The sequence below is a fragment of the Toxorhynchites rutilus genome, chromosome 3 (assembly GCF_029784135.1).
Source record: "Toxorhynchites rutilus septentrionalis strain SRP chromosome 3, ASM2978413v1, whole genome shotgun sequence".
Taxonomy (NCBI): Eukaryota; Metazoa; Arthropoda; class Insecta; order Diptera; family Culicidae; genus Toxorhynchites; species Toxorhynchites rutilus.
In genome coordinates this window covers 233,826,607-233,850,599 of record NC_073746.1, presented here as the reverse complement: position 1 = coordinate 233,850,599, position 23,993 = coordinate 233,826,607, and the positions used below count along the sequence as shown (strand labels likewise).

Below are 23,993 nucleotides of genomic sequence, written 5' to 3'. Positions count from 1 at the left end.
ATTTCTTCACATGAATATATCACTAGTCTAAACCCACCCTTACATTACCTGTTCGTTCGTTTATGCCCGAGTCGATGACAAATAGAACACAACTTCAAATCTCATCTAATGACAATTATAGTCCCGCTATTCGTCTTCGGAAATACTGTGACTCGATCCATCTCACGTCATTGGTCGAGCTGAATAGGAGAAGGGTTTGTTTGACATGAGGAATGTAACTTTCAAGCTTTTTTTAAGAAAAAGTTTGCTGAAGAATTCCATGCTTCATGCGATATCAGATTGTCTTATTTTAAAATAATGTTGGTGTTTGGTTTTTCTTCTTCATAAAAACTGAATTTTATTCACATTTACATTAACTTAGCGTTTTTATAAATAAAATCAACTCTATCTTATTCTACATCAAGTACTATTGTGTTTCTCGAGCTAACTATTAAAACCGTACGAGGTACTACGTTGAGAGAATGGAATATGAGATTCTTTTTTCCCGGTCGGAAGAAGCTCTCACATTGGGAAAATGTATGTTACAATCGAGATTCCTGCTTGACGAATTCATTTGTTCTGGTTTTGCGTTTTACTCTTTCGTTCGGGTAGATTGTGCATCGTATTTTTTTCTCACAAATTCGATGTTTGACCAACTGTACCGCCCTACAATCTGCTGTTCTCAGGCCCCCGTACACCTGAGACGTTGAGTCCGTTGCTTTTACGTCCTCCAATGCCGTTGATGAAGTCATCCGGTTGGAATGTGCTGTTTTCGTGGCCCATTTCGACCTGGCTTCGATGCTCCTCTACCACTGGTTGTGGTTTGGCACCCTCCATAAAGAACATTGTGATGAAGAACAGAAGAGTGCTGATACCATAGAAGCCAGCATAGAATAGCATGATCGATCCTCGATAACCGATAGCTTTGGCAAGTGGGTCGACGAGGATAGGCAGATTTCCCCCGATATTGTTCATCACGAACAAAAACACCCCCACGATTGTGGAACGCATATGCAGTGGGACAATTTCAACCAGTACGGCGAACACGATTCCGAACCACATTTCAGCTGTAAAAAAGTAAATTTTAATTTTTTTTTCGTTATTCCTTGCATATACCACTTACCGAAAAAGTAACTTATTCCAAGTGTGATCATTGCCCACAGAGGATCGAAGTAAACCGATCCGAAGGCGAACGGCGTGGCAACCAGCTGACTGATAGCAAGACAGGCAACGCGAGATCGGATTCCCATTTTCGCTACAAACTTGTCCGACACGACTCCACCGATAACCACGCCGATGCTGCCAATACCAATTGTCACAGCGAATAACCACCAGCCAAGATCCACATCCGGGAAGTAGATGTTGTAGTACAGATCAGCGTTGTAGGCGAAAGTCATTCCACCGCAATGGCGAATCGACGCTGCGATCATCAGCAGGACCACACGTGGCTGCAATAACACTTTCACGAGGGACACCTTAGCTTTGCCGGTCGTTTCCTCGCCGATACTTTGACGCTCCGGTTCTTTCAGGGTGGTACCAGTCAGGACGGCCATGATCAGTGCTAGCACTCCTGTTCCGTAATAGCACACGCGCCACCCTAGGTCCCACAGGTTTAGCTTGGTGATGTAGCGACCCACGGGGAATGCAATGCCATATCCACCGTAGATTCCCCAGTTGAAGATAGCCATCACCAGGGCTCGTTTGCTCTCTGGGAAGATGTCTGACATGATGCCAGTGGCCAATGGGTTGCATCCTGATTCTCCCGCGGCCATCACCATACGTAACAGGATCAGTTGCCAATAGGCGGTGACAGTTCCTTGAAGTAGTATGGCTACGCCAAATACAAGCGTACAAATGAACAACATACGAACTCGGTTGAATCTATCGGCAGCAAATCCCAGCACCACACCCATCACCGTGAACACGACAATGAAACTGGGACCAGCCATGAGCTGGTAGTCTAGGCCCAAACCGTTGTAATTCCACTCGCAGTAAACGGTTCCGTTGAGGTGTTGCTGATGGCATCTGTAACGGATGGAAGGAGTTTTGAATAAGCATTAGAGGTGTAACAAAAGATAGTGATTTAAGATCAGCGAGGCATGATTTGGCAAGATGTATAAGAGAAAAAGAAACATGACAAATGAAATAGTATTTTAGGTTATTCTAAGCCATTCCATTCCATTCTTTGTTTTTAAGTGGCTTTAAACTTTGCAGTTCATTCGACTTCATTCAAAGCTAAAAGTCAAGAATGTATTAAAAAAAAGGAGTGACCAAAAACTGAGTTAACCCTCCTGTACTCGCGCGCAAAATCATAGTTTGTATAGGGGGAATCATTGACATAGGACTATGTCTTTGATTTCTATTATGGGGGGTCACTCTACGAAAAATCGTTATTCATTAAAAGTTTTCTAACGCATATTACTCAAAACCGACACCCCCTGTTTATTCAGTGAGAAGCAATTTTTCCGATGTCTCCTGTACAAACTTGTCATTTCTTATATTTCGAGAAGTCGCTTTTAGAGATGAGCGAGCGCTCACGAGCCGCTCATTTGAGCCGGTTCGTCAGAACGAGCGTGCGAACCACAGTGCTTTACAAACGAACCGCGGCTCAAAAAAGAACCGCTTTTTGAAAGAGTCTCGGCTCAAAAAAAGCCGCTGTTCAAGAAAAAGCCTCGGCTCAAAAAAAGCCGCTGTTCAAGAAAAAGCCTCGGCTCAAAAAAGACCCTCGGTTCAAAAAAGAGCCGCGCAAATGAGCCGGCTCGTTTCAATGAACGAGCGGCTCTGAGTCGCTCAATGAAATGAACCGTTATGCCTCTAGTCGCTTTATTGTCAAAACAAACAACAAAACAGAATCGGTCAGTAAACAGGAGTTTTTCTGTGTAAAATTATGCTAATGGAATTTGAGTGCTATAGTCGGAAAACTTTGGAAATTCGATACTTTTGAGGGCCTAATTAATTTTAGATCATCGTTCGGTATATATTGTGAGACGGTAGGTGATTTTGTTGCTCAGCGATGCTCGAAACTTAATTTTCGTAGCTGTTTAGTCATCATTTAGTCATCAACATTTCGAATGCAGTGACTTGTTTTTGACACTGAGGAAGCTTTCAGAAAATGGATAGAAAGCAAATCTCAGCACAGGTCCGAAATTTAACTGTGCGTGACTTCCAGCGTAAGGAGTCTCAACGAAACATTGCTGAGAAGTATGGGGTAAGCCGTGGTGCGGTCCAACTGTTAAGTCGGAAGCATCAGTTACTCGGCAGCGTCCCTGGAGAGGACCGAAACGTACGACTGATGCAAGAACGGCCACGCTAATCATCCGGGAAGAAAAACAAAAAAAATGACTTCAGTTTGCGAGGGACCATGTCAACATATGCTGGAGTTCTGGGAGTGCGTTATTTGGTCGGAGGACAAGTTCGAGCTGTTTAACAAGAAAAAGTGACAATCGTGTGCCAACTCCAAAGTCCCGACATGAATCGTATTGAGAATTTATGGGCGGTTTTAGACAATGAGGTGTACAAACTGATGTTACGAACAAGCAAAACTGTGTTGAAGAAGGCTTGGAATGAGCTGGACCCCCAACACTTCAAAAACCTCGCGGAGAGTATGCCAAAGCGTTGTTAGTTGCTTATCGAGACCAAATGGGGGTCATATTGATTATTAATTATTGACATAGGACTATGTCTTTGATTTCTATTTAGGGGGGTCACACTAAGAAAAATGTAACGATTCATTGAGAGTCTTATCTTACCCAAAATCGTTATTGCAACATATGTTGTGTAAAGTAAAAAAAGTGCACAATTTGACGATTAAAATGGGTATGATTTCCTTCGATTGCACTAACCACTCGCTTTCCTCTCCGACGCAACGAGCAATTATTTTGCCTAAATTCGGGCGTTGGCTCACAATGTGAGTTGATGCGTATAATGAATTATTCGTTATTTACCGATAATAGGCTTCTATCGGTTTTTGTATAGTATGTTGCCCAATCAATTCGTGCTCGATTCACGTTTTTATCATGTAGGTCTTGTTACTAACAATTTATGTAATTGTGGTCCAGGATGTCATAATATCGAGCATGTTTTTGGTTATGTAAAAATGCAATATTGAATTTGACTGGCTGCTGATTTGGAGATCGGAGGGGTATACTCACGCATATCAGATTATGATAGCTTGAGTAGTCGCGATCTTAATATTATGCTCCCCATATATGTCTTCCTAAGAAACCCGCTTCACTTCCTCGAATGCACATGCCATAAGCAGAACTTAGCACCCAATGAGATCAATTCACTACACTACGAACTTCCCAAGAGAGCACTCATGGTCATATGATACTCAATATACATCACCTAGCTATAAAGTTATTACAACCCTCTATAAATAATGTTCCGGACAACGTGGCAACAAAGGAGAAAAAGCTATTTTTATCTATAATATATTTCTGTAGTCATAGATTTATCTGACTTAGGCTTATATTAATACTTATATTAAATCAAGCGCCAAACAAGCGTTTGTTATAGCATGCATACAGAGCCATACATTGGTGGCTGAAAGCTACTAGAAATATAAACGAAATAATCTCTTTCAGTTAATCTCAACAACTTCGAAAAGAGTAGCATTGCTGAATATTTTCCTCAGCAGAAATTCATTACTAATACCCTAGCGCAAATATTTCCCTCCCACTATCTTTCCTCCTTGTTTAAATTTATCATTACGGCTGCATAATTTGCACCACCAATGCAAACGGGAGCAGATACAAATGGGGTTTCAGCGTAGCGAAGATGTACTACTTCTTCTTTTTTTGTTTTTAAGAGGCTTTAAACTTTGAAGTTCATTCGCCTCTAAGGTGTACTATTTTTACGTACGTGTTATGAAGCACGCACGTACGCACACAAATATCCATATATCGATGGCTTGAAGCATCTAAATATACACACACTTATCTCCGTTTTGCGCTCTTCTCAACAGCCTTTTCTATTAATATTGCCTGTCTAGATTAGCTGTTAGCTGTTTTAGCTTAGCTGTTAGCCTTGGTGGAAAGAGTTTTGCTACCGCCATGCGAAACCAAATCAGAGGCATAATTCCAGAACAATTATTTTCTTAGTGAGCCGACGATAACCTAACTTGATGATTCCCCACACAATTGTGTAGCTCAAAACATTAATGCAATGGCATCAGTTTGATGCAATGATTGCAATGCGATGCGAGTGAGTAACTTGATCGCGTCCACGCCAATTGCTTTAAGAAAGGCACTCGATCCCTCGCCATCCAGCTCGCCCAGCAACGGTGTTGTCCAGTCGGTGTCTTTACGAAGAATGAACGTTTGCCTCAATTCAATTCTTTGTTTTTAAGAGGCTTTAAACTTTGCAGTTTATTCGCGTCTAAGCTTGCCTCAGCGAGATCCAGTCTTTATAGGCACTGTAGGCAAATATTCCCCTTCGTTCTTCTTCTTTTCCTTTGTTAACGGAGATAGTGATCCCCGATAATCGTTCGATTAATCGAATACTACAAATCGAATAATCGAATGCTACAGAAATCGATTATTAATCGAACGAATACTGCACAACCAATAATCGAAGCGAACGAATAATTTACGTCGATTAATCAAATTCCTAAAATGGTAGGCGCAATATAATCATTTCCGTGATTGAGTAATTAGAAATGTTAGGATGACCACGTGATTAATAGGGGAGAGGTATAGTTAGTGTCCATGCTTGTCCACGTAAGGGTAGGGGGAAGCTAAAATCGTGTTTATGTCTGATGATAGCACCACAGTCTTTTGCTTAACGTAACAAAAAAATCAAAATAGTGTTGGACAAATTTAGAGCGAATTATCTCAAACAAAAAGAAATCCCAAAGTTCCATCTGAAACTGTGCTTCGTCTGGTGAAATTTCTAAACGAGATTCGAAACCACCTCAGACTTACTAGTAAGGGATTACTCAAACAAATAGTCAATTGTTTCAAAAAAATGTTTTTGTGTGTTTAATTCAATTGGTTTTTAGGAGATTTAAAATAAGATTGTGTATCAAACATGATTTACGAAAGAAACTAACAGATGACTTACTCATGCTCAAGGTCGATGTCGGCACATTGCTGTGGTAGCAAATGGCGGTGAACTTCAGTGTGGTTCTGCTGACAGGCGCGGTCTCCATAATCCAGCTGTATAGCCGTGGCTTTTGATGTAACACCGATCAGATAGTGTCCAAGCTCTCCTGCTATGTATCCGATTGTCAGTACCGCCAGGACGTATGGTTTGTAGAGAAATCTTAGCTTTTCCACCAGAGGCTGCATGTTGTCCCGTCTGTTCGTACCACACGTGCCTTAAAAGCGATGCTACCTAGAAGCGGAGAAGAAGATCGGATTTAATTTTAGCAATCTCTGATGACGTTTTCATAAAAAATCAACCACACAGATGGTTATCCAATATGTTTAAAGTTGACAATCGATCAGTAGCGTTTCTATTCAATATTTTATGTGATTGTCTGTTGTGAGATAATAAAGCGGAGTTAATAATTCTGATTACATATTCCTTTTCATAGCAACTCACGCGAGGCATCTTCTATTGGTGTGACCATATCTTATTAATAGTTACTTGCAGGTGACTGTTTAAATCGCTGCAAATGATTTAATTACCGACCGTCTTTGATACATGATGCGCCAGCGATCGTTCACCATTCTACTACTTATTTATGGAAACAATCAGATGAAGTGGGATACCCGCGATTCGCGCGTCTCGAATACACACCCTCTCAAACTAACAAACAGTGGAAAAAGGCACGCTTTGTATTATCGAGTTGAATTACATCGAAATCGTGATCAATAAATTCATATTGATTTGCAATTCCAGTCAAAAGATAGATGATAGTGAAGAGTCAATACGTTCTTCACAGATATTGTCGGTGAATTTGCATATATGCGCCAACATTAGCGTCAGACAACATGTCCCTGTCGCGGTCTTTGATACGATTAAAACAATGGCGCGAAAAGTTCACACGCCATTGAATAGATCATCGATACACTTGATCTGGGGGTGTAACACGATTGTCGCAATAAATCCGGGTTTATTGATTCAATTGGAATTGAAATACAGTAGAACACCGATAATCTGTGAGCGAGTGAAATGGAATGTTTCAAAGTTTGGATCCTCAAAGAAATGCTCAATTTTATTGTAATCATCAAAAACAAGGACTGAAGCAACACGACTTTGTTGTTGAATAGTACAATATGTTGAATTTCCTTGAGATGAAACAATCAATTTCCGAATTCTTAACCACCTTTATTTCAGGTCTATTCGCTGGTTTCAGGTAAGTTAAATTATTCCTACAAATGACAGTTGTATAGGTAAGTAACAGGTAAGTAACAGATATTATAACTTATTACAACTTACGTTTAGTTTCTATATAATATTTTAAATTCAACTATTTCTCATAATAACTTTCTTTTCAGGAATCAATTCTATTAATCTCGATGCTATTCTTCAATTTGTATAGATCACTGTTTATATTTTTTTCTAGCATGTTGGTAGGCCAATGCTCTTGATGGGAGGTGCGTCGACTGTTGCAACACCATGATATTTCTGTCGATGGTGTACCGATTACACAGCCGTAACACTCCCCCCGGGTACACCTGCTTCCAGGTTTACGTTCCTCTCGCACCGGATGTCCAAAACTGCCAATCTAACCACCGGGCGTTCATAGATGCCGCAAGCTGTTTGTACCGCTGCAGATCTCACTTGTCCATCTCGACTTTTGTTCACCGACAGGACTCGTCCTTTTGGCCAACAATTCCGGGGAAACGAAGGATCAACCACCAGCACAACATCATCTATTTCGATTGATTTTACCGATGAAAACCATTTTGTTCTTCTCGTGATTACTGGGAGATAATCATGCACCCATCGTCGCCAAAATATGTTAGCCTCGACCTGGGAAACTCGCCAATTCTGTCGCAGTGTAATTTAATCGTCTGTCAGAAGAGTCGCTGGTTTCAGTCCACTAGAGGAACCAAGAAGAAAGTGGTTCGGTGTGAGCACTTGATCATCTGGATCTTCAATAGGAATTTCCGTAAGAGGACGGGAATTGATGACGTTCTCAATCTCGATGAGCATATTGCGAAGAATTTCGTCGGAAGGGTTGCGTTCTTTGTTGATGCGGGCCAGATTCACTTTCACGGATCGCACCAAGCGTTCCCAAGCGCCACCCATGTGAGGGGAGGCCGGTGGAAGGAATGGCCATGCAGTATTCGGACTGATAATCTCCTGTATGATTTGCTCTTGGTCCAGTTCGGATAGAGCTTTCTTCAATTCCTTATTTGTTGCTGTGAAGTTGGTGCCACGATCACTATAGAACCGGATTGGTACACCTCGCCTTGCCATGAAATTCCTCACCGCTAGTACGCATGAATTAGCGCTTAGAGAACGCGCGATCTCGATATGTACTGCTCGAATTGTAAGACATGTAATTAGTACGCCCCATCGTTTTTCAATTCGCCGCCCCACAGATACAGAAATGGGACCAAAGTAATCGATCCCTGCGTAAGAAAAAGGTCTAGTGAACGCAGCAAGTCTGCCGCTTGGCAAATCGCCCATAGGTGGTGGGATTGGCGTTGCCTTCAAATTTTTGCACGTCTGACATTCTGCCATAACTTTCTTGAAAACGTTTCGTATTTTTGGAATGAAATACTTTTGTCGTAGCTCGTTGACGACAGTCTCGTGATTGCGGTGAAAATAACGCTCGTGAGTATATCGTACGATCAACCTGGTGATATGGTGATCCTTGGGAAGTATTATTGGGTTTTTTGCGTCCATTGTGGCGTTTTTACACATACCAATTCTGCCGTGCATTCGCATGATTCGTTTGTCGTCGAGAAAAGGGTTTAATTGGTAAATTGAGCTTGTCTTCCGTATAGATTTCTTGTCAGTCGAGAGGATAGCAATATCCGCAGAATGAGCGTCACGCTGAGCTTGTTTGAGCAGATAGTCTTCAGCCATCTGAAGTTCCTCGCCAGTCAGTGGGCCTTTACACTGGTTACTTCTTTTCACACAACGCTTGATGTTCGCCGGAAAACGTAGTACGTATGCTGTAACCCGCAATAATCTTTTCCAGGAAGAATAACTTTCTACGTTTATTACTGATGTTGATTGCTGATCTATTTCGTGAAAAAACACATTAACGCGCAGTTCCGTTTCTGATGTACTGGTATGAAGGGGTTCAGTAGGCCAGTGATCACTGCTTTGCCAGATAAATTCGGGTCCCCGCAACCATCTGCTTCCACTTCCAAGAACTGGCTTGCGTTGCCACTTAGTGGCTTCGTCAGCCACGTTTTCTCTTGTGGGTACCCATCTCCAGTCGTTGATACTAGTTGTATCCAGTATCTCACTGATACGGAAGGCGACGAATTGTGAATATCGTCTGTGATCGGACCGAATCCAGCATAGAACGTCTCGTGAATCCGTCCAGAATATACGTTGGTCTATGTTGATCTCTAGAGATTTCATTACGGTATCGGCCAGTCTCGTACCAATTACTGCCGCCTGCAATTCTAGTCTCGGAATGGAGACAAACTTCAGTGGGGTCACGCGAGATTTCGCCGCAACTATAGCGCACTCGATAATATTATTTTCTTCGAATCGAAGATAGACCACTGCAGCGTAACCCAATTCACTCGCGTCGACAAAAGTGTGCAACTGAACCTTAGTTCGTAATCCTAGCGACGTATTTAGCTGGTAGCATCGGGGAATTCGTATGCCTTCTACAGACGGAAGAACCTCAAGCCAATACTCCCACTTCTCCTGGAGTGACACCGGTACCTCATCGTCCCAACCTATTGAAGAACGCCACATTTCCTGAAGAAGAACTTTCAGGTAGATCAGCAGGTTTGACAGCAGTCCCAGGGGATCAAATATACATGCGAGCATACGTAACACTTCTCTTTTGGTTGGTTTTCGTCTACCTCTCATCAACTCAGCATCTTGTTTTGCCGACAGCTTGAATATGAACGTGTCCGTAGCAGTGCACCACCACATCCCCAGCACCTTCTCGGTTGCCATTTCCGAGCCAACATCTAAATTCTTTTCTGGCGCCTTTCGTTGGTTCATAGCTGACAAAACCTCCAAAGAGTTTGACATCCAATTTCGAATTTCAAAGCCAGCTTGTGCGTGGATGAAACGAACCTCTTGAGCAAGTTTTATTGCCTCTTTTTCAGTCTCGACGCTCACCAACATGTCGTCCACGTAGTGGTCATCTTGTATTGCTTTCGATGCCCTCGGAAATTGACCGGCGTACTGCTTCGCGTTCAAATTTTTTACGTACTGGGTGCAACTAGGTGAACAACATGCCCCGAACGTCATCACTTGCATTATATAGACACTCGGCTCCACGTCCGAGGCATTATCTCTCCATAAGAAACGTTGGCAATTTTGGTCTGTTTTTGAGATGAGAACCTGGTGAAACATCTTCCTGATGTCACCACATATTGCCACTCGGTGTTGTCGAAATTTGTAGAGGATTGAACTGAGCGAATTGAGCTGGTCAGGCCCTTTCAGCAGGAACGAATTCAGCGACACACCATTGACTTTAGCTGCTGCATCCCATACAATTCTTGTTTTATTTGGTTTATTAGGATTAAGGACGGGGAAGATGGGTAAGTACCATACACGATCTCGAGTTTCGGTAACTTCATCATCGGTGAGCTTTCTGATGTAGCCTTTCTCCAAATAACTGGCTATAATAGAGCGTAATGAATCAGCTAAAGTAGGGTCTTTCTTCAGACGCGTTTCTAGGCACCGAAAGCGTTGGAGAGCCATCGGTTTACTGTTAGGAAGACGTAACTCATTATACTTCCATAGTAAGCTGGTTTCATATTTTCCACTTTTGGTGCGAACTACAGATTGTAGTAGCTCATGCGCACGTCTATCTTCGTTGGAGAGAAGAAGTTTATCCGGTTTCGCGATTCCAAGTGAATCCAATGAGAAGTAGTTCCGCACGTCTTGTCGTAGCTGATCGGTTTTTTCATTGCACTGACAAAGGTCAATTCTATGGTGTCCTACATATTCGCCATTTGCCGCACCTAGACTACCGTGAATAATCCAGCCGAGACGAGTCTTGGTTGCAATGGGTTCTTGCATACTACCTTCTTTGCCCTTTAAGTGTCGAATAAGGTACTGGTTATCTATTCCAATTAAGATTTGAGGTTGGACATGCGAGTAGGTCTCAACAGGAATTCCTCGCAGATGTTCATGTTGCTTTGAAAGTTCCTTCGCGTTCAGGGATTGTTTGAAAAGGCCGAGATTTGCCACCGTGTGTACCTCTTGCAGGCGGTACTTCTTATGGTTGCTGCCCGTACCGGAAATCTCGACGCTTAATTTCCTGGAATCTCCTTCATAACGACGCTTGTCACCAGTCCATGTCAGACATAACGGCTCAGGTTGACTGTTTAAATCTAGCTCAGCCGCCAACGCAGAATCAATCATCGTTAACGACGAACCATCATCCAAAAAGGCATACGTCTTGATATGCCTATGCGACCATACAGGAATACTGGAACGACACGGAATAAAACACGTTGAGAGGGAACGCGATGCGTATTGCAGTCACGCTCTGCAGATATATCTGTTCTGGCACTGTTGACAACAGTTGAACTAACCGAATCTCGTTGATGACTGTGGAGAAGTCGATGATGTTTGAATGTGCAGCCATTCTGCCCACATGCTTGCTGCTTCTTGCACATTCCCTTATGTTTCTTTAAACATTTTCTACATAGACCGAATTCGTGCACCACTGCCCAGCGAGAACTGTAACCTAGCTCGGCAAATCGCGCACATTTCTCGACTAAACAACACTTTTGTTTGCATACTATACACGGTATCGTTGTTACCTCTGATTTGGACATCCTTGGTAAAGTTGTCAGTTTTAATGCTGTACTCGGTTTGGCTTCCTCGGTTTGAGCATTGAAGAAGACTGCCTCTTTTCTGGAAGTACTCGGTTTGATTTCGTCGATTTGAGCGTTGAAGAAGACTGCCCCCTTTCTGGAAGTTTTTTGACCTTTATTTTCATACACCGACATTGCTGCGATAGGTGAAATAGTTTTAGCCATATCATACAACCAAGTTGCGAAACAAGACAAATTTGCATTGGGTAGAGAACGTCGATGTTTAGCCCACTCAAATTTCATAGTCGGAGTCAACTTTTCAACTAGCTCTCTCTGAAGAGTTATGTTATACGCATACTCTTCTAACCCGCATGCTTCGATAGTCGCATACAGATTTTGAACAGCAAGGGCGAATTCGATCAGCGACTCCAGTTTGTCCGCTTTGGGTGCAGGAGTTGCCTGAATTTTACCGATTAAACTTTGAACAATAATTTCTGGGTTTCCGTATAGCATCTTTAAAGTAGAAATGATCCCAGAAACGTTTGCTGGATGCATTAGTCGACATTTGACTGCCTCATATGCTTTTCCTTTCAGGCACTTCTGCAATCGGACTAGATTTTCTTCAGGAGTATAACCACACATGTTAGTAGTAGTGTTGAAGGTAGCAAAAAATAATGGCCACTCTTCGGGATAACCACTGAACGTTGGGAGCTCACGAGAAACAGCTTGTCAAGCTGCTACTTGACTGCGTGATAAATTGTGTCCTTCGTCGTATTCATCATGGATAGTATATCGTCTTGGAGTCGATCGTTGTATCGGCACAAATTCGGGAGCGTTCGTGTTGAACCCTTGACTGGCGGACTGATAATGGCTCGGTCCACTTGGTTGAACCACATGTTGAGGAATAGGAGGGGCCTCGATAACTGAAGGATGCTGATAAACAGACTGTTGATTGACTGGAGGATTCTGTGGCACAGATTGGCATGTCAACTGTTGTTGTTGTAACGGCATTGATACCGACGTAACTGGATCCACTGGAATCGTGTGTACACAGGGAATTTGTTCTTGATTGACTTGTCCGTCATTCTGAAGCCACCGTTCAACTTTCTCAATAGAACCTTCTTCAACTTCACTTGCTCTCGACGTTTTCTCATCTGCGATACCGATCAACAAATTATACCGTTTAAGTAGATACTCGCGCTTCCTGGTTTCTTCTTGTTCTTGTAGTTTACGTTCTTCATCCAGCATCTGCAACTGTAACTGCAATCGTCGCTGATTGTTACTCATCTTGGAACTCGTTGCTTTCGAAGACCGTCTCGAAGTACCCACAAAACCTTGTTGATTGTTGTTTTGTGGATTATTTGTAGGCGGTACGCGCGGTGCTTCCAATGACGGGGCAGTAGCTTGATGGACAGGTTGCGTTGATACACTAGACGTTGACGTTGTTTGGATCACTGTCGAAGAACAAAGTGGACCCAGCGTTGCATTTGTAGGTTGCGCTCCACTAACTGTAACACGATTTTGATTTTGACTCACGAGCGAACTAGATGGCAAAATATTTGGTAATGAGACTGTACTTGGTGCAGTAACGGTGACCATAGACGTGACTGCACTGGGGGCGGTTAACGATATAATTGTGGTTGTGGGGGCGTACGTATAATTCGAAACAGTTTGGTCATCTTGCGACCGTTGCGCATTTATTGTGAGAACGTTCGGATTTTTACTTACTAGCTCTGCTGTACTGAGCGATAAAGGAATATGCTTCGTTGTTGTAATTCCTGGAGGTAAAACATTCGTCGTTGGTTTTTTACTTTGTTGTAGTTTCCTCTGGCAGATATGGCAGATCCAATCCTGATTCTGGATATCCTGCGTGACACCGACGCACTCGAAATGGTACCATTTGTCGCACTTGTCCCACTGTACCATACGACTGTTGTCTTCGTTCCCGCATACCTGGCAATGAACAGTCGATCGTTGGGCATCAGTAGCTTCTCCTTCGCCGGATCTACATTTTTGTGATGATGTCGCTTTCTTCGACATTTTATTCGTGCAATAAAACGAATAATTTAATTTGTTGAATTTCCTTGAGATGAAACAATCAATTTCCGAATTCTTATCCACCTTTATTTCAGGTCTTTTCGCTGGTTTCAGGTAAGTATAAAGATAAGTTAAATTATTCCTACAAATGACAGTTGTATAGGTAAGTAACAGGTAAGTAACAGATATTATAACTTATTACAACTTACGTTTAGTTTCTATATAATATTTTAAATTCATATATTTCTCATAATAACTTTCTTTTCAGGAATCAATTCTATTAATCTCGATGCTATTCTTCAATTTGTATAGATCACTGTTTATATTTTTTTCTAGCATGTTGGTAGGCCAATGCTCTTGATGGGAGGTGCGTCGACTGTTGCAACACCATGATATTTCTGTCGATGGTGTACCGATTACACAGCCGTAACTACGTAATTGGTAATTGGTGATATAATGCGAACGTTGAGCATTACAGACGGGTTTGTTGTAGGGGAGGTGGGGGTAAAACGGACATGTTAAAAAGAATTTCAATTATATCTTTGGAAACTCATGTTTCCCAAAACTTTGATGCAGTTTCTTGCAATTCAATGTACTGTCTTTCTATACAATTGGTCAAATGTTTTACAAAAAAGTGTTTTTCAACTCAAATCAAAGCAGACCGAAATATGCAACATTTTTTCGGTGCGGGTAAAATGGACATATAGTGGGGGTAATATGGACAGGTTTGTAATATATGAAACGTAGAGGTTTATCGATCGCGAGAGGAATAATTTTATTCAACCAAGGTCACGAATGTCCATTGAATGATGAAAAAATCGAATTAATACACCTAGAAGTGATATCGTGATTTTCAGCAGTACAAACGGACACACCCTCAACTATTTAGCTTTTGGTTCCAGACAGCTTCTGAACAGTCCACATTTGGCGATTTGATTTCCATTTATAGACGCAGGGCATTCCTTAGGAACAGATTGAACAGACTTTTCACAGTCTGTTCGCGACCGACAGCGCGAATATGGAACAAGTGTTCCATGAATTAGATTTCCCTGTCCATCCCTATCCTTATTCCCATCCAATCCTCTCCCTTCCCTCAAAAATGCAATATGTGGTGCATAACACAACTACAACAGCAGCATATTCCGATGCCGAACACATACGTACAAAACAAGTGCATCTAGAAGTTCCTTCCCAATATAATTCATTCCATTTCCAAACGTTTACCGTGTTACATCGTTATTAATAAATTTGCCAAGTTTTTGTTTTCCAGTATTTAATTTTCCTGTGCAAGCCACATCCGAACTAAGTTCCTGAACTATCACCATTCTGGCCACCTTCAGCCGAAGGAACCGCCATCTTCCTCAATGATGTGATCCACCACAGTGCATCTCACTCCCACTGGCAACTGTCCGTTTAACCGGTACAATATTTTTCAATAATTTAAATTTTCCACTAAAAATTAATTCACCTTACCGTACATACCTAATATCGCTTCTCTGTTAACTCACAAACCGAAATGTAACTATCAGCGAATTGAATTTTGATATTAAACCACTCAAAATGCTTAATATCGAAGCAGCGAAAATAACATTGTGGATGCGGAATCATTCATGATTTTTGGTTTTTCTTTCCCTTTTCCTCTTTTGATCAGTATTCATTGCCATAGGGTGGCTTAAATATTATAGAATAACATGTAGAAGGTATATTAATTAACAGAAATTTGAAATTCAAAATGTAACTATACAAATGAACCACCTGTCCATATTACCCCCACTGTTCGTATTACCCGCGGTTCCCCTACATCCTTGTTCTATAGACCTTTCCAGAATTTATTGGATAGTTGTTAGAGCCAGGCTTTTTAATTCTGGCCAAGACTCCAAATTACTTATTACTGATGTATACGCGTTATCCACAACTTTTGTTATCCATGGTGACCTTGCCACCCTGTTCCGCGGATAATCGGGGTTCTACAGTTGTCAGTGAATTTATTTTTCATCATAGATGGCACAACGTTCATAAAGGAACTACACCTTCTCGGCGTTGTTTTACTTGCATCATTATTAAATTAGTGCCGAGATTTTTTTGTCAAATAACACGCTTTGATTGTACACCAAGCTCGAGAATACACGCGTCCCGACACTAGATTGTGAAAATAAAATTTGAAATTGATTATAAATGGGATGAATTATAGGGATTGTAGAGATTGTTCAACTGTATATATCGAAAACTTCCATTGATTTTAATGTTGATTTTTTTTTGTTACCCGTTGATTAGTTCACGATCGTATTAAAGATGAAGCACGAATCTCAATCGGCCAACATGTTCGCTATCAGTTCATTTCACGACCATTGCCCTTAACAAGTTCTACTAAATCTTAAACTGTACTTTCTTCCCACTTCGTTCATTTAAGCGATGTTTAGTATCGAGTATCATAAGATTATTGCATTATTGTTTTGTTAGAATATAAATAAATGGACAGACCGGATTGACCGGTCAGCCGTGGGTTTCACAATTTAAGTGAGCATCAAATCTCTAGTAAGGAAGGAAGGAAGGTCTTGTATTATAGAGACTTTAAACTTTTACAGTTCATTCGTCTCTAGCCTTGAGAAAGGCCCTTTGAAAACTCTACTCTATTTACTCCAACGCTACCACCTCCACCCTCTTGCCTTGAGAAAGGCACTCGATCCCTCGCCGTCCAGCTCGTCCAGCAACGATGTTGTCCAGTCGGTGTCCACACAAAGAATGTAATCTCTAGTAAACTCCCCGTGTCAGCTTTTATTAGTATTTAGCTGAGATTTTGGTCCCACCTCATTCCCCTACAAATGTTTGAGCGGGACGAGTTATCTTATTGATAATAATTGAATTACTGTATTTCTTTATTACATCATATTAACGAGTTAGCACACTAAATTGAAAAGGAAACGGACTGGTTATTGTCGCAGACATAGATCACTAATCGAAAGAACCTCTTAAGCTTTTGTCGAAAGCATTTATTCCATGGCATGTCGAGAGAATTTCCAGCACGGGAAGACCCTAGACCGATCGGAAATTGTACCCAATGCCTATATCAATATAAGCAATGAATTTACGAGGGAAATCTCGCTTTATCAAATACCCGGCCACGGTCCGCAATTGCGATGGTTTCCGAGTTCTAGCAGCTGAGCAAACCAAGCCTAATTTGAGCCCATACTCCAAGCCCATTACTTTACATATCCCAAGGCATGTCAAGAAAATTTCTTGAACACCCACTGTTGAACTTCGATCAACAGGACTGAAAATTTCCGAAATAATATCCTCCGGGACAGAAATAAAATTTACACGATCCGATTTTATATGGAGACCTATATCATTAAGATTCAGCCTATATCATTAAGATTCAGCTTTTTATTATTTTATTTTATTTTGCTGTAGGTTTTAGAATTAGACTCACCACTAGTATTAAGTAGAAAAATATAAATTTTAATTATATACTATATATACTAAGTAGAATAATAAAATTTTTAACTATATAAGAAACGATCCTGTGATTCCAACTGTGATAATAGTTTGAATAGGCACTAACAAAAGACTCCTTCAACACGCAATGGTTTGTCTACTCCTTTATTCGGCTGTCATCGTTGCTTCCGCTTTGCTGTCAATTGTTTCATCGTTGACGCTAGGTGCAATACTTTTGACGGTAGGTGCGTATACAACACCTTCCCTTGAAAAAGCAATTTTTTAATTTAATTTCACTCGGCATATAGTAGTTATTTTGTTTACTCTGGGTCAGATGTCGTGTAACTGGGACGCGTATCCGAAATAGAGTTGTTTCCGGTTGGGTAATGTCAGAGTAAATAGGGTTTGTTTTATTGATGTAAAAATGCAGGTGCTCCGTCAAATGTTTTGCTATAAAAAGTGCTCTGCCATAAAAAAAATCTGAAAACCCCTGATATAAAGCATTAACTTTAACGCCTTTCTCAATAAAAACATGTGGTAGTTTGCCGTATTCTCAAATACCTCTCCAAACCATCATGGATGCGGTGTGGAATCGTGGAATGTTTTAGTCACTATCTGGGATATTTTCCGAACTGTAGGGCCACAATCTGTCTCTTTGCACATTGTGAGAACGTTGCAAGAGAAATAGCTTTTCATCTGAAAGGACAAAGTCTTGCTGACCATGCCGTGATGGTAGGAGAGTTACTCTTTCAAACCGTTTCTTCTTCGAATCTTACGAAACTCCATTAACTTTATTTTTCCTCTCCAGTGGCTCCAACGTTCCTGGAGGAACTTAGCCGTCTCAACGTAGTATTACTTGCGTCATGTTTATGAGTTTTCAGTTGAGATTTTTATTCCAAATAAAACACCTAGAACGTATCCTGAGTCTGAGCTTTCAAACAAACAATATAAAAAAATATAGCGCCCTCTAGTCCAAAGCCATGAAATCTACAAAAAACAAATATAATCAAAAATTACGAACAAAAAATTTTTTTTGCTACTGAAATATTTCTTCCAAAGAAGATTAGATCCTTGACTGATATGTCGATCATCTTAATCGGTCCAGTAGTTCAAAAGTTATAAATTTTGGGAAAAAACTCATTCCATTTTTGGAAAAAATTGATTTTTCGAACCACTCTAAAGTGAAGTTGGGCACCCTAATAGTTTTTTTTTAAATTTAGAAAAATAAAAATTAAAAAAAAAATTCACGACAATCTGAGAACTACTATATCTGTTCGGCTTGGAATGGCTGTATAAATAAAAATAAATCACCAAATGTGTTTGTCTGCAGTAGAATATCGAAATCGATTGAATTATGAATTATATTGAAATTTTTAATTATTTCTCTTGCTATAAAAGGTGTGAGTTAGGTCAACTAGATATATATTATACCTACTGATAGGGTTGACAGACAACAGGAAACGATTGTTTCTTTCAAGAATTACAAACACTACTAGAGAATACGGATGTATAAATGACCCTTAGTAGTAAAACAAAAGTTAATTATAATAAAGCTGCTGGATAGTGCACGCCGAAGAAATTATCTCGCCAGAAAACGCGGTAAATCTTTTCATATGTTTTTTTACCGAAAGTGGTTCGACTCTAACGCAAAATTCAAGTGCGTGTAAATCACCCGTAAAACCCCTCGAAGTTCAATCGCATCTTGGACAAAATTTAGTGTTGTTAAGCGCAAAGCTTGAGAACGGATCATCCGGTTTCAGCTGTATTTATTTTGTTGTGTCCGTTTCTGCCCATAGAAGAAAAGTATTTTGGCGAGAAAAATTGGAAAATTTTGGAGGAAAATAGCAAAATTGGGAAGAATACTCTACGTTTTACTATAGATTCACTATGGAATTCACTGTTGCGAATAATCCGCACCGCGGATCATCCGCTCGATAATCGGGGTTCTACTGTAATTCATCTTCACGGCCTCAGCTTTTCGTAGTGAAGCACGATATCGGTGTGCTCACTGTCATATAGACAAGGCATACACAGAGCAGGCGATGGGATAGAATTTTCGAATGCCCGTGACTTATGTGTTAACGTCACATTCACACAGTTGCCTCAAACTGGCTCTACATTACAAAGTACGCTACGGAAGACGATTCTGATGCTTTCATTTGAAAGATGAGAAAATTTAGTACAGGATGTAGTAGTGGAACAACTATATTAGTGGATTTTAATAACATTTTGGAAGTGACAAATTTAAAAGTTAATAATTTTGAATGTGTTATTAATCATTTTATCCCAAAAATTTTTATTAAACTAGATTATTTCTATCAATTAAATTGAAGCTCTTCAATCGCTCTACAATTTGTTCTTTGACACCCAACTTCTATCTTTCTTAATTTGACTGCAATATCGATATAAACAATTCCTGATGAAAATTCAAGAAAAAATTTCAAAAATCACGATTTTTACCCCACTGTACATGTAATAGTCACTTAAACTTCACCTTAACGTTGAAAGGTTACATTTCTTCTTGAAATAAGTCATATTTGAAATATAAAAAAATATTTTTTTTCCAAACTGTATATAATCGAATCACATATAATCGAGTGTGACCTATATATATTTTTGCCAGGAGAGAGCTTATGTAAATTTTTGATTGTTCTCAAGTCGACCATTCATTTTTCTTAAATTCTAGCATTGTTCCCGAGTTATAAGTAGCGTCAAAGTGCAAAACGTTTTGAATCGGATGTGAAGAAAGTATTGTACTGCGATAAGAGGTGTGTTCTTCGGTTGAAAACTGAAGGTGAAAATTTGTTCCGCTGCTGTTGTTTTCGCCGCCATCACATAACCGCTTCGGCTCGGATTTTGTGTGGTCGTTCTACGAAAGGTGCTGCATAGTATAATTCGTGGATTATATTTTTTTGATAACAGTGTTTTGAGAGCGTTGGAGATGTGATTTTGCTAACTGATACTGGATATGCTATTTACTTGGACATTCAATATGTTATTTAAATTGACAATCCTTGGTCACTGGAGGCTGAAGTAGTACTTTTTTTATCTCTATTATAGTGACTTTCAACACTTTTGGCTGGTTCGTTACTTTTTACTTCCATTTTTGAAAGAATGTCTGGAGTGAGAATTGAACTCGTGACCTTTAGCGTGAGAGGCATGGATGTTACCACTACGCCAGGTCGCCTCCTTAAAAAGTAGTACTATGCATTACAGTTATGTCCTCGAAATTACTCACTCGTCTTTTTATTCTCAATTAAATTCTTCGAGAGCAAAAACAAAATACATCTCTTTGTTTTTTTTTTACTTGCGTGTCTTGCGTAGTCTTGAAGTAAACTATTCGGAAGTATTCATAAAAAATCAATTTTGGGCGGAACGACGTTCTTTGGGCGAACTACAGAGTCTTTCAGATTAAACGGTCACGCAACAAATTTTAATAACTTCTACAAAAGTGAAATTTTTATTTTTAAAAAAGGAAAATAAAGTTTATTTTAGGACATTTTAGATTAACCACCCCTTTCTTCGATAACGAGTTTTAACCGACGAACAAAATTCTTCATGCAGAACTCTAACATTACGACTTCGGTGATGTTGAAAATCCGATTTATTTTATCTTATGTTCCTCCATTGTGGCTTATTAACATAGCAACGGTCCTTCACGCACCCCCAGAGAAAGTAATCGACGACGAAAAATGTTGAAATTCTTACCATAAGAAGACAAAGTTTCATTAAGGCTTCGGTTGCTCGAGTAATGCGATTTCACTAAAAATACACATTCTTGTAAATTGTACATCTTGACACTAAAAACCATACGATCAGACTGAACGAGTAGCCAAATTTTATCATCCCGAAGTGGAGAATGCAGTGTTACCATCAACAGAGGGGAAAAAAATTATAAGGAGCGATTCGATTTTTTTTTGCGTGAGCGTTTAATCTGAAAGACCCTGTAGTAAACAATATAATCAAAGCAGAATTTTTTATAAAGTCTTGTCCAGTTAGAATCCGTACGGAAGAAATCATTTATATCTCGGAGATAGAATGACATACAAAAAAGAGTGATCAACCAAAAGAAAGATATATTCTTGCACTTTTACAAAAAAATGTCCTTAAAATTATTTTTCTTCATTTCTGATGAAACTTCTCACTTTTCTGGTGATTCCTCCCATCAAACGTTGCACAGCGGCAGTGTCGACCTCTGTGGCCAGTTTTTTCCAGAATCTGGTCATCCCTGCAGCGTCCCGAGCCATTTTTCCGGTCTTCTTTAGCTTCCGCTTCATAATCGCCCAATATTTTTCAATTGGGCGGAATTGGGGGCAGTTTGGTGGGTTGAACTCCTTCTCGATAAAATCCACCCCGTTGTCGCGGTACCACTGGAGAACCTCCCGGCTATAGTGGCAACTCGCTAAGTCAGGCCAAAACTTAACGGGACCATTGTGTGCCTTTATGAAAGGCAACACACGCTCCTTCAGGCACTCTTCCTTGTACAATTTCGAATCCATGGTCTTTGTAGTGATGAAAACCGGCGTCTTCGCACCACAGGTGCATATACCCTGCCAGATCATCATCTTCTTGGCAAATTTGTCCATGAACATGAACTTGAATTTGGCGGGGACATCGCCTCGTGCCGTGGAAAGATAAAATTTTTGTCCCGGAAGTTGGCCGAAGTCCATTTTTACATAAGTTTCGTCATCCTGGAGCAGGCATCCATGGTACTTCGTTAGTACCTGATAATACAACTTACGAGCGCGAGTTTTCGTCACTAGACTCTGCTTCATCGTCCTATTTGGTTGCTTGATTGCTTTGTAGGAATGAAGTCCAGCTCGGTGAATGATTCGTCGAACGGTACTACGAGCGGCACCGTATTTCTGAGCGATATCATGTTCGGACAGTTCAGGGTTTGCTCTGACGGTTCTCAACACCTTCCAATTCAGCTGACGATCGTAGGTTCCGCTTCGACGCTTCTTTTGAACCGCCCGGTCCACGCTGTTCCGCTCGCGGAATCGTCTGAGCACATCACATACGGTAGTTTTAGCGATATCCAACTGTTTCGCGATCTTCGCACCCGACCACGTTGGATTGTCAACGTGGGTGTGCAAGATTAATTTTCTTCTTCTGTCTTCCATGTGGAATAACTCCGGACTTACGGCACGAAAAAATTTGAAACTTTTACCACCAGAAGAGGAAACATTTGTAAACAAACCGCTGTAAAAACTTTCTTGCAGCGGCCACTGACTGTGCCGCTGTAAAATGTGCAACGCGTACGGATTCTAACTGGACAAGACTTTAACATTAAAAAGTAGAAAACTATGTTCCTAAGGACACGGCTTAGCGTAGTACTGTGATTGTTCGGAACAATTGTTTTTGAATTTAGATTTATTGACCATCTTGGTGTGTTTATAGTGTGATTATGGAATAACTGCATCCACGCAGTTAATGTCTAACGGAACTAAATTCATGGCTAAAATCGTCGCTAGATTCGATCCATTGATAAAGCATAGGAAATATTTTGTCATTGTTGAAATAGGAGTGTGTTTCATTGATATTGTTGTCCTTATATCCATGTATCCGAGGCGAGACTGTGAAAATGTCTAACATTATTGAGTACATAAAAAAGTCGTATCCAATTACCGACCAAACCGCAAATCAAATGCAATTATCACCATGGAATAATGTTCGTATCAATAGCATCTCGCCTAAGGTAAATATTTATCGATTAGATTACCGATGCACACGCGTATAATCCTTCCTTGTAAATCGATCCTTATACCACTTGAAAAAAAAACTGTAACATGGTGTATACATCTCTAGAACAGATACCGGACCATAGGCCGAGTCGACCGTGATATGCAAGACTTACGTCACCCGCTCCTTCAACTGATCTAGAGTCCGAATGATCAAGCGCGGGAGCTGTATGAACCACAGGCAAATCACCACACACCTGTCAAATACAGCAATTGACCATCTGGCACAGGACGGAACAACGACGTGTATAATGTGTATCTGCGGACGTGTCTGATTAATTCGGAGGGGAGCACACGTTGTGAGAAGAGGTGAAGTGATTTTTTTTTGCTCGCCCGCCCCTTGTTTCCAGCAGGTAGTGATCTGATCTATTGCAACTCGTTCACAAACAATATGTGATAAAGTTGCCTATTAGCAGGTTAATTTGCTTTGCATTAACTATCTTTGAATGGTGATTGCTGTCCGCCTGATGTTTGAATATTGCGAGTTATTCAAACAGTTGGAAGCGAGTCCTTTTTTTCTGTATTGAATTTTTATAATTTTAATAATTGTTTATTTTTAGGGTGATTGATCGAGACGTGTATGGTTGGTAGTGCGTACAAAAGGTGTCGATTAGATGTTGAAACCTTGCGCAATAAGGTAGTTATTGTCCGTGCTAACGAGTGTCCTAGAAAGGTCTTAAAGAAAAGCAGATTTCCTACGATTCGATATAAATAGCACATATCTAACCTCAGATAGCGCATATCTAACCTCAGATGAGATTAGAACATTTCAAATTCGTACAGATAATCTAAATTCATATACTACTACCTGTTTTTACATCTGAAATAATTTCTACTGCACAATCAGTTGTAATTATTGCGTTACTGGATGTTATGTAAGATATTTCACATTATGCAAAAATCCCATCTCTTCTATACGCGGCGATTATTATCT

The 23,993-nt window shown here is 40.4% G+C and overlaps 2 protein-coding genes across 2 annotated transcripts in view; both read right to left on the bottom strand.

Annotated features, from left to right (window-relative positions):
- Window positions 1-317: 317 nt before the first annotated feature.
- The window catches only part of LOC129778620 (probable sulfoacetate transporter SauU), a 42,193-nt gene continuing 18,517 nt past the window's right edge, over window positions 318-23,993 (bottom strand). Inside the window, exons 2-4 of the mRNA XM_055785643.1 lie at window positions 6,043-6,315; window positions 1,103-2,004; window positions 318-1,046 (exon numbers count right to left, since the gene is read on the bottom strand). Coding sequence (XP_055641618.1) covers window positions 646-1,046; window positions 1,103-2,004; window positions 6,043-6,269 — 1,530 coding nt within the window. The 5' untranslated portion in view covers window positions 6,270-6,315 and the 3' untranslated portion in view covers window positions 318-645. The remainder of the gene's footprint in view (window positions 1,047-1,102; window positions 2,005-6,042; window positions 6,316-23,993) is intronic.
- Window positions 7,936-11,448, bottom strand: LOC129774033 (uncharacterized). Its single transcript, XM_055777729.1, has one exon. The coding sequence runs from the start codon at window positions 11,446-11,448 to the stop codon at window positions 7,936-7,938; it is 3,513 nt and encodes a 1,170-aa protein (XP_055633704.1).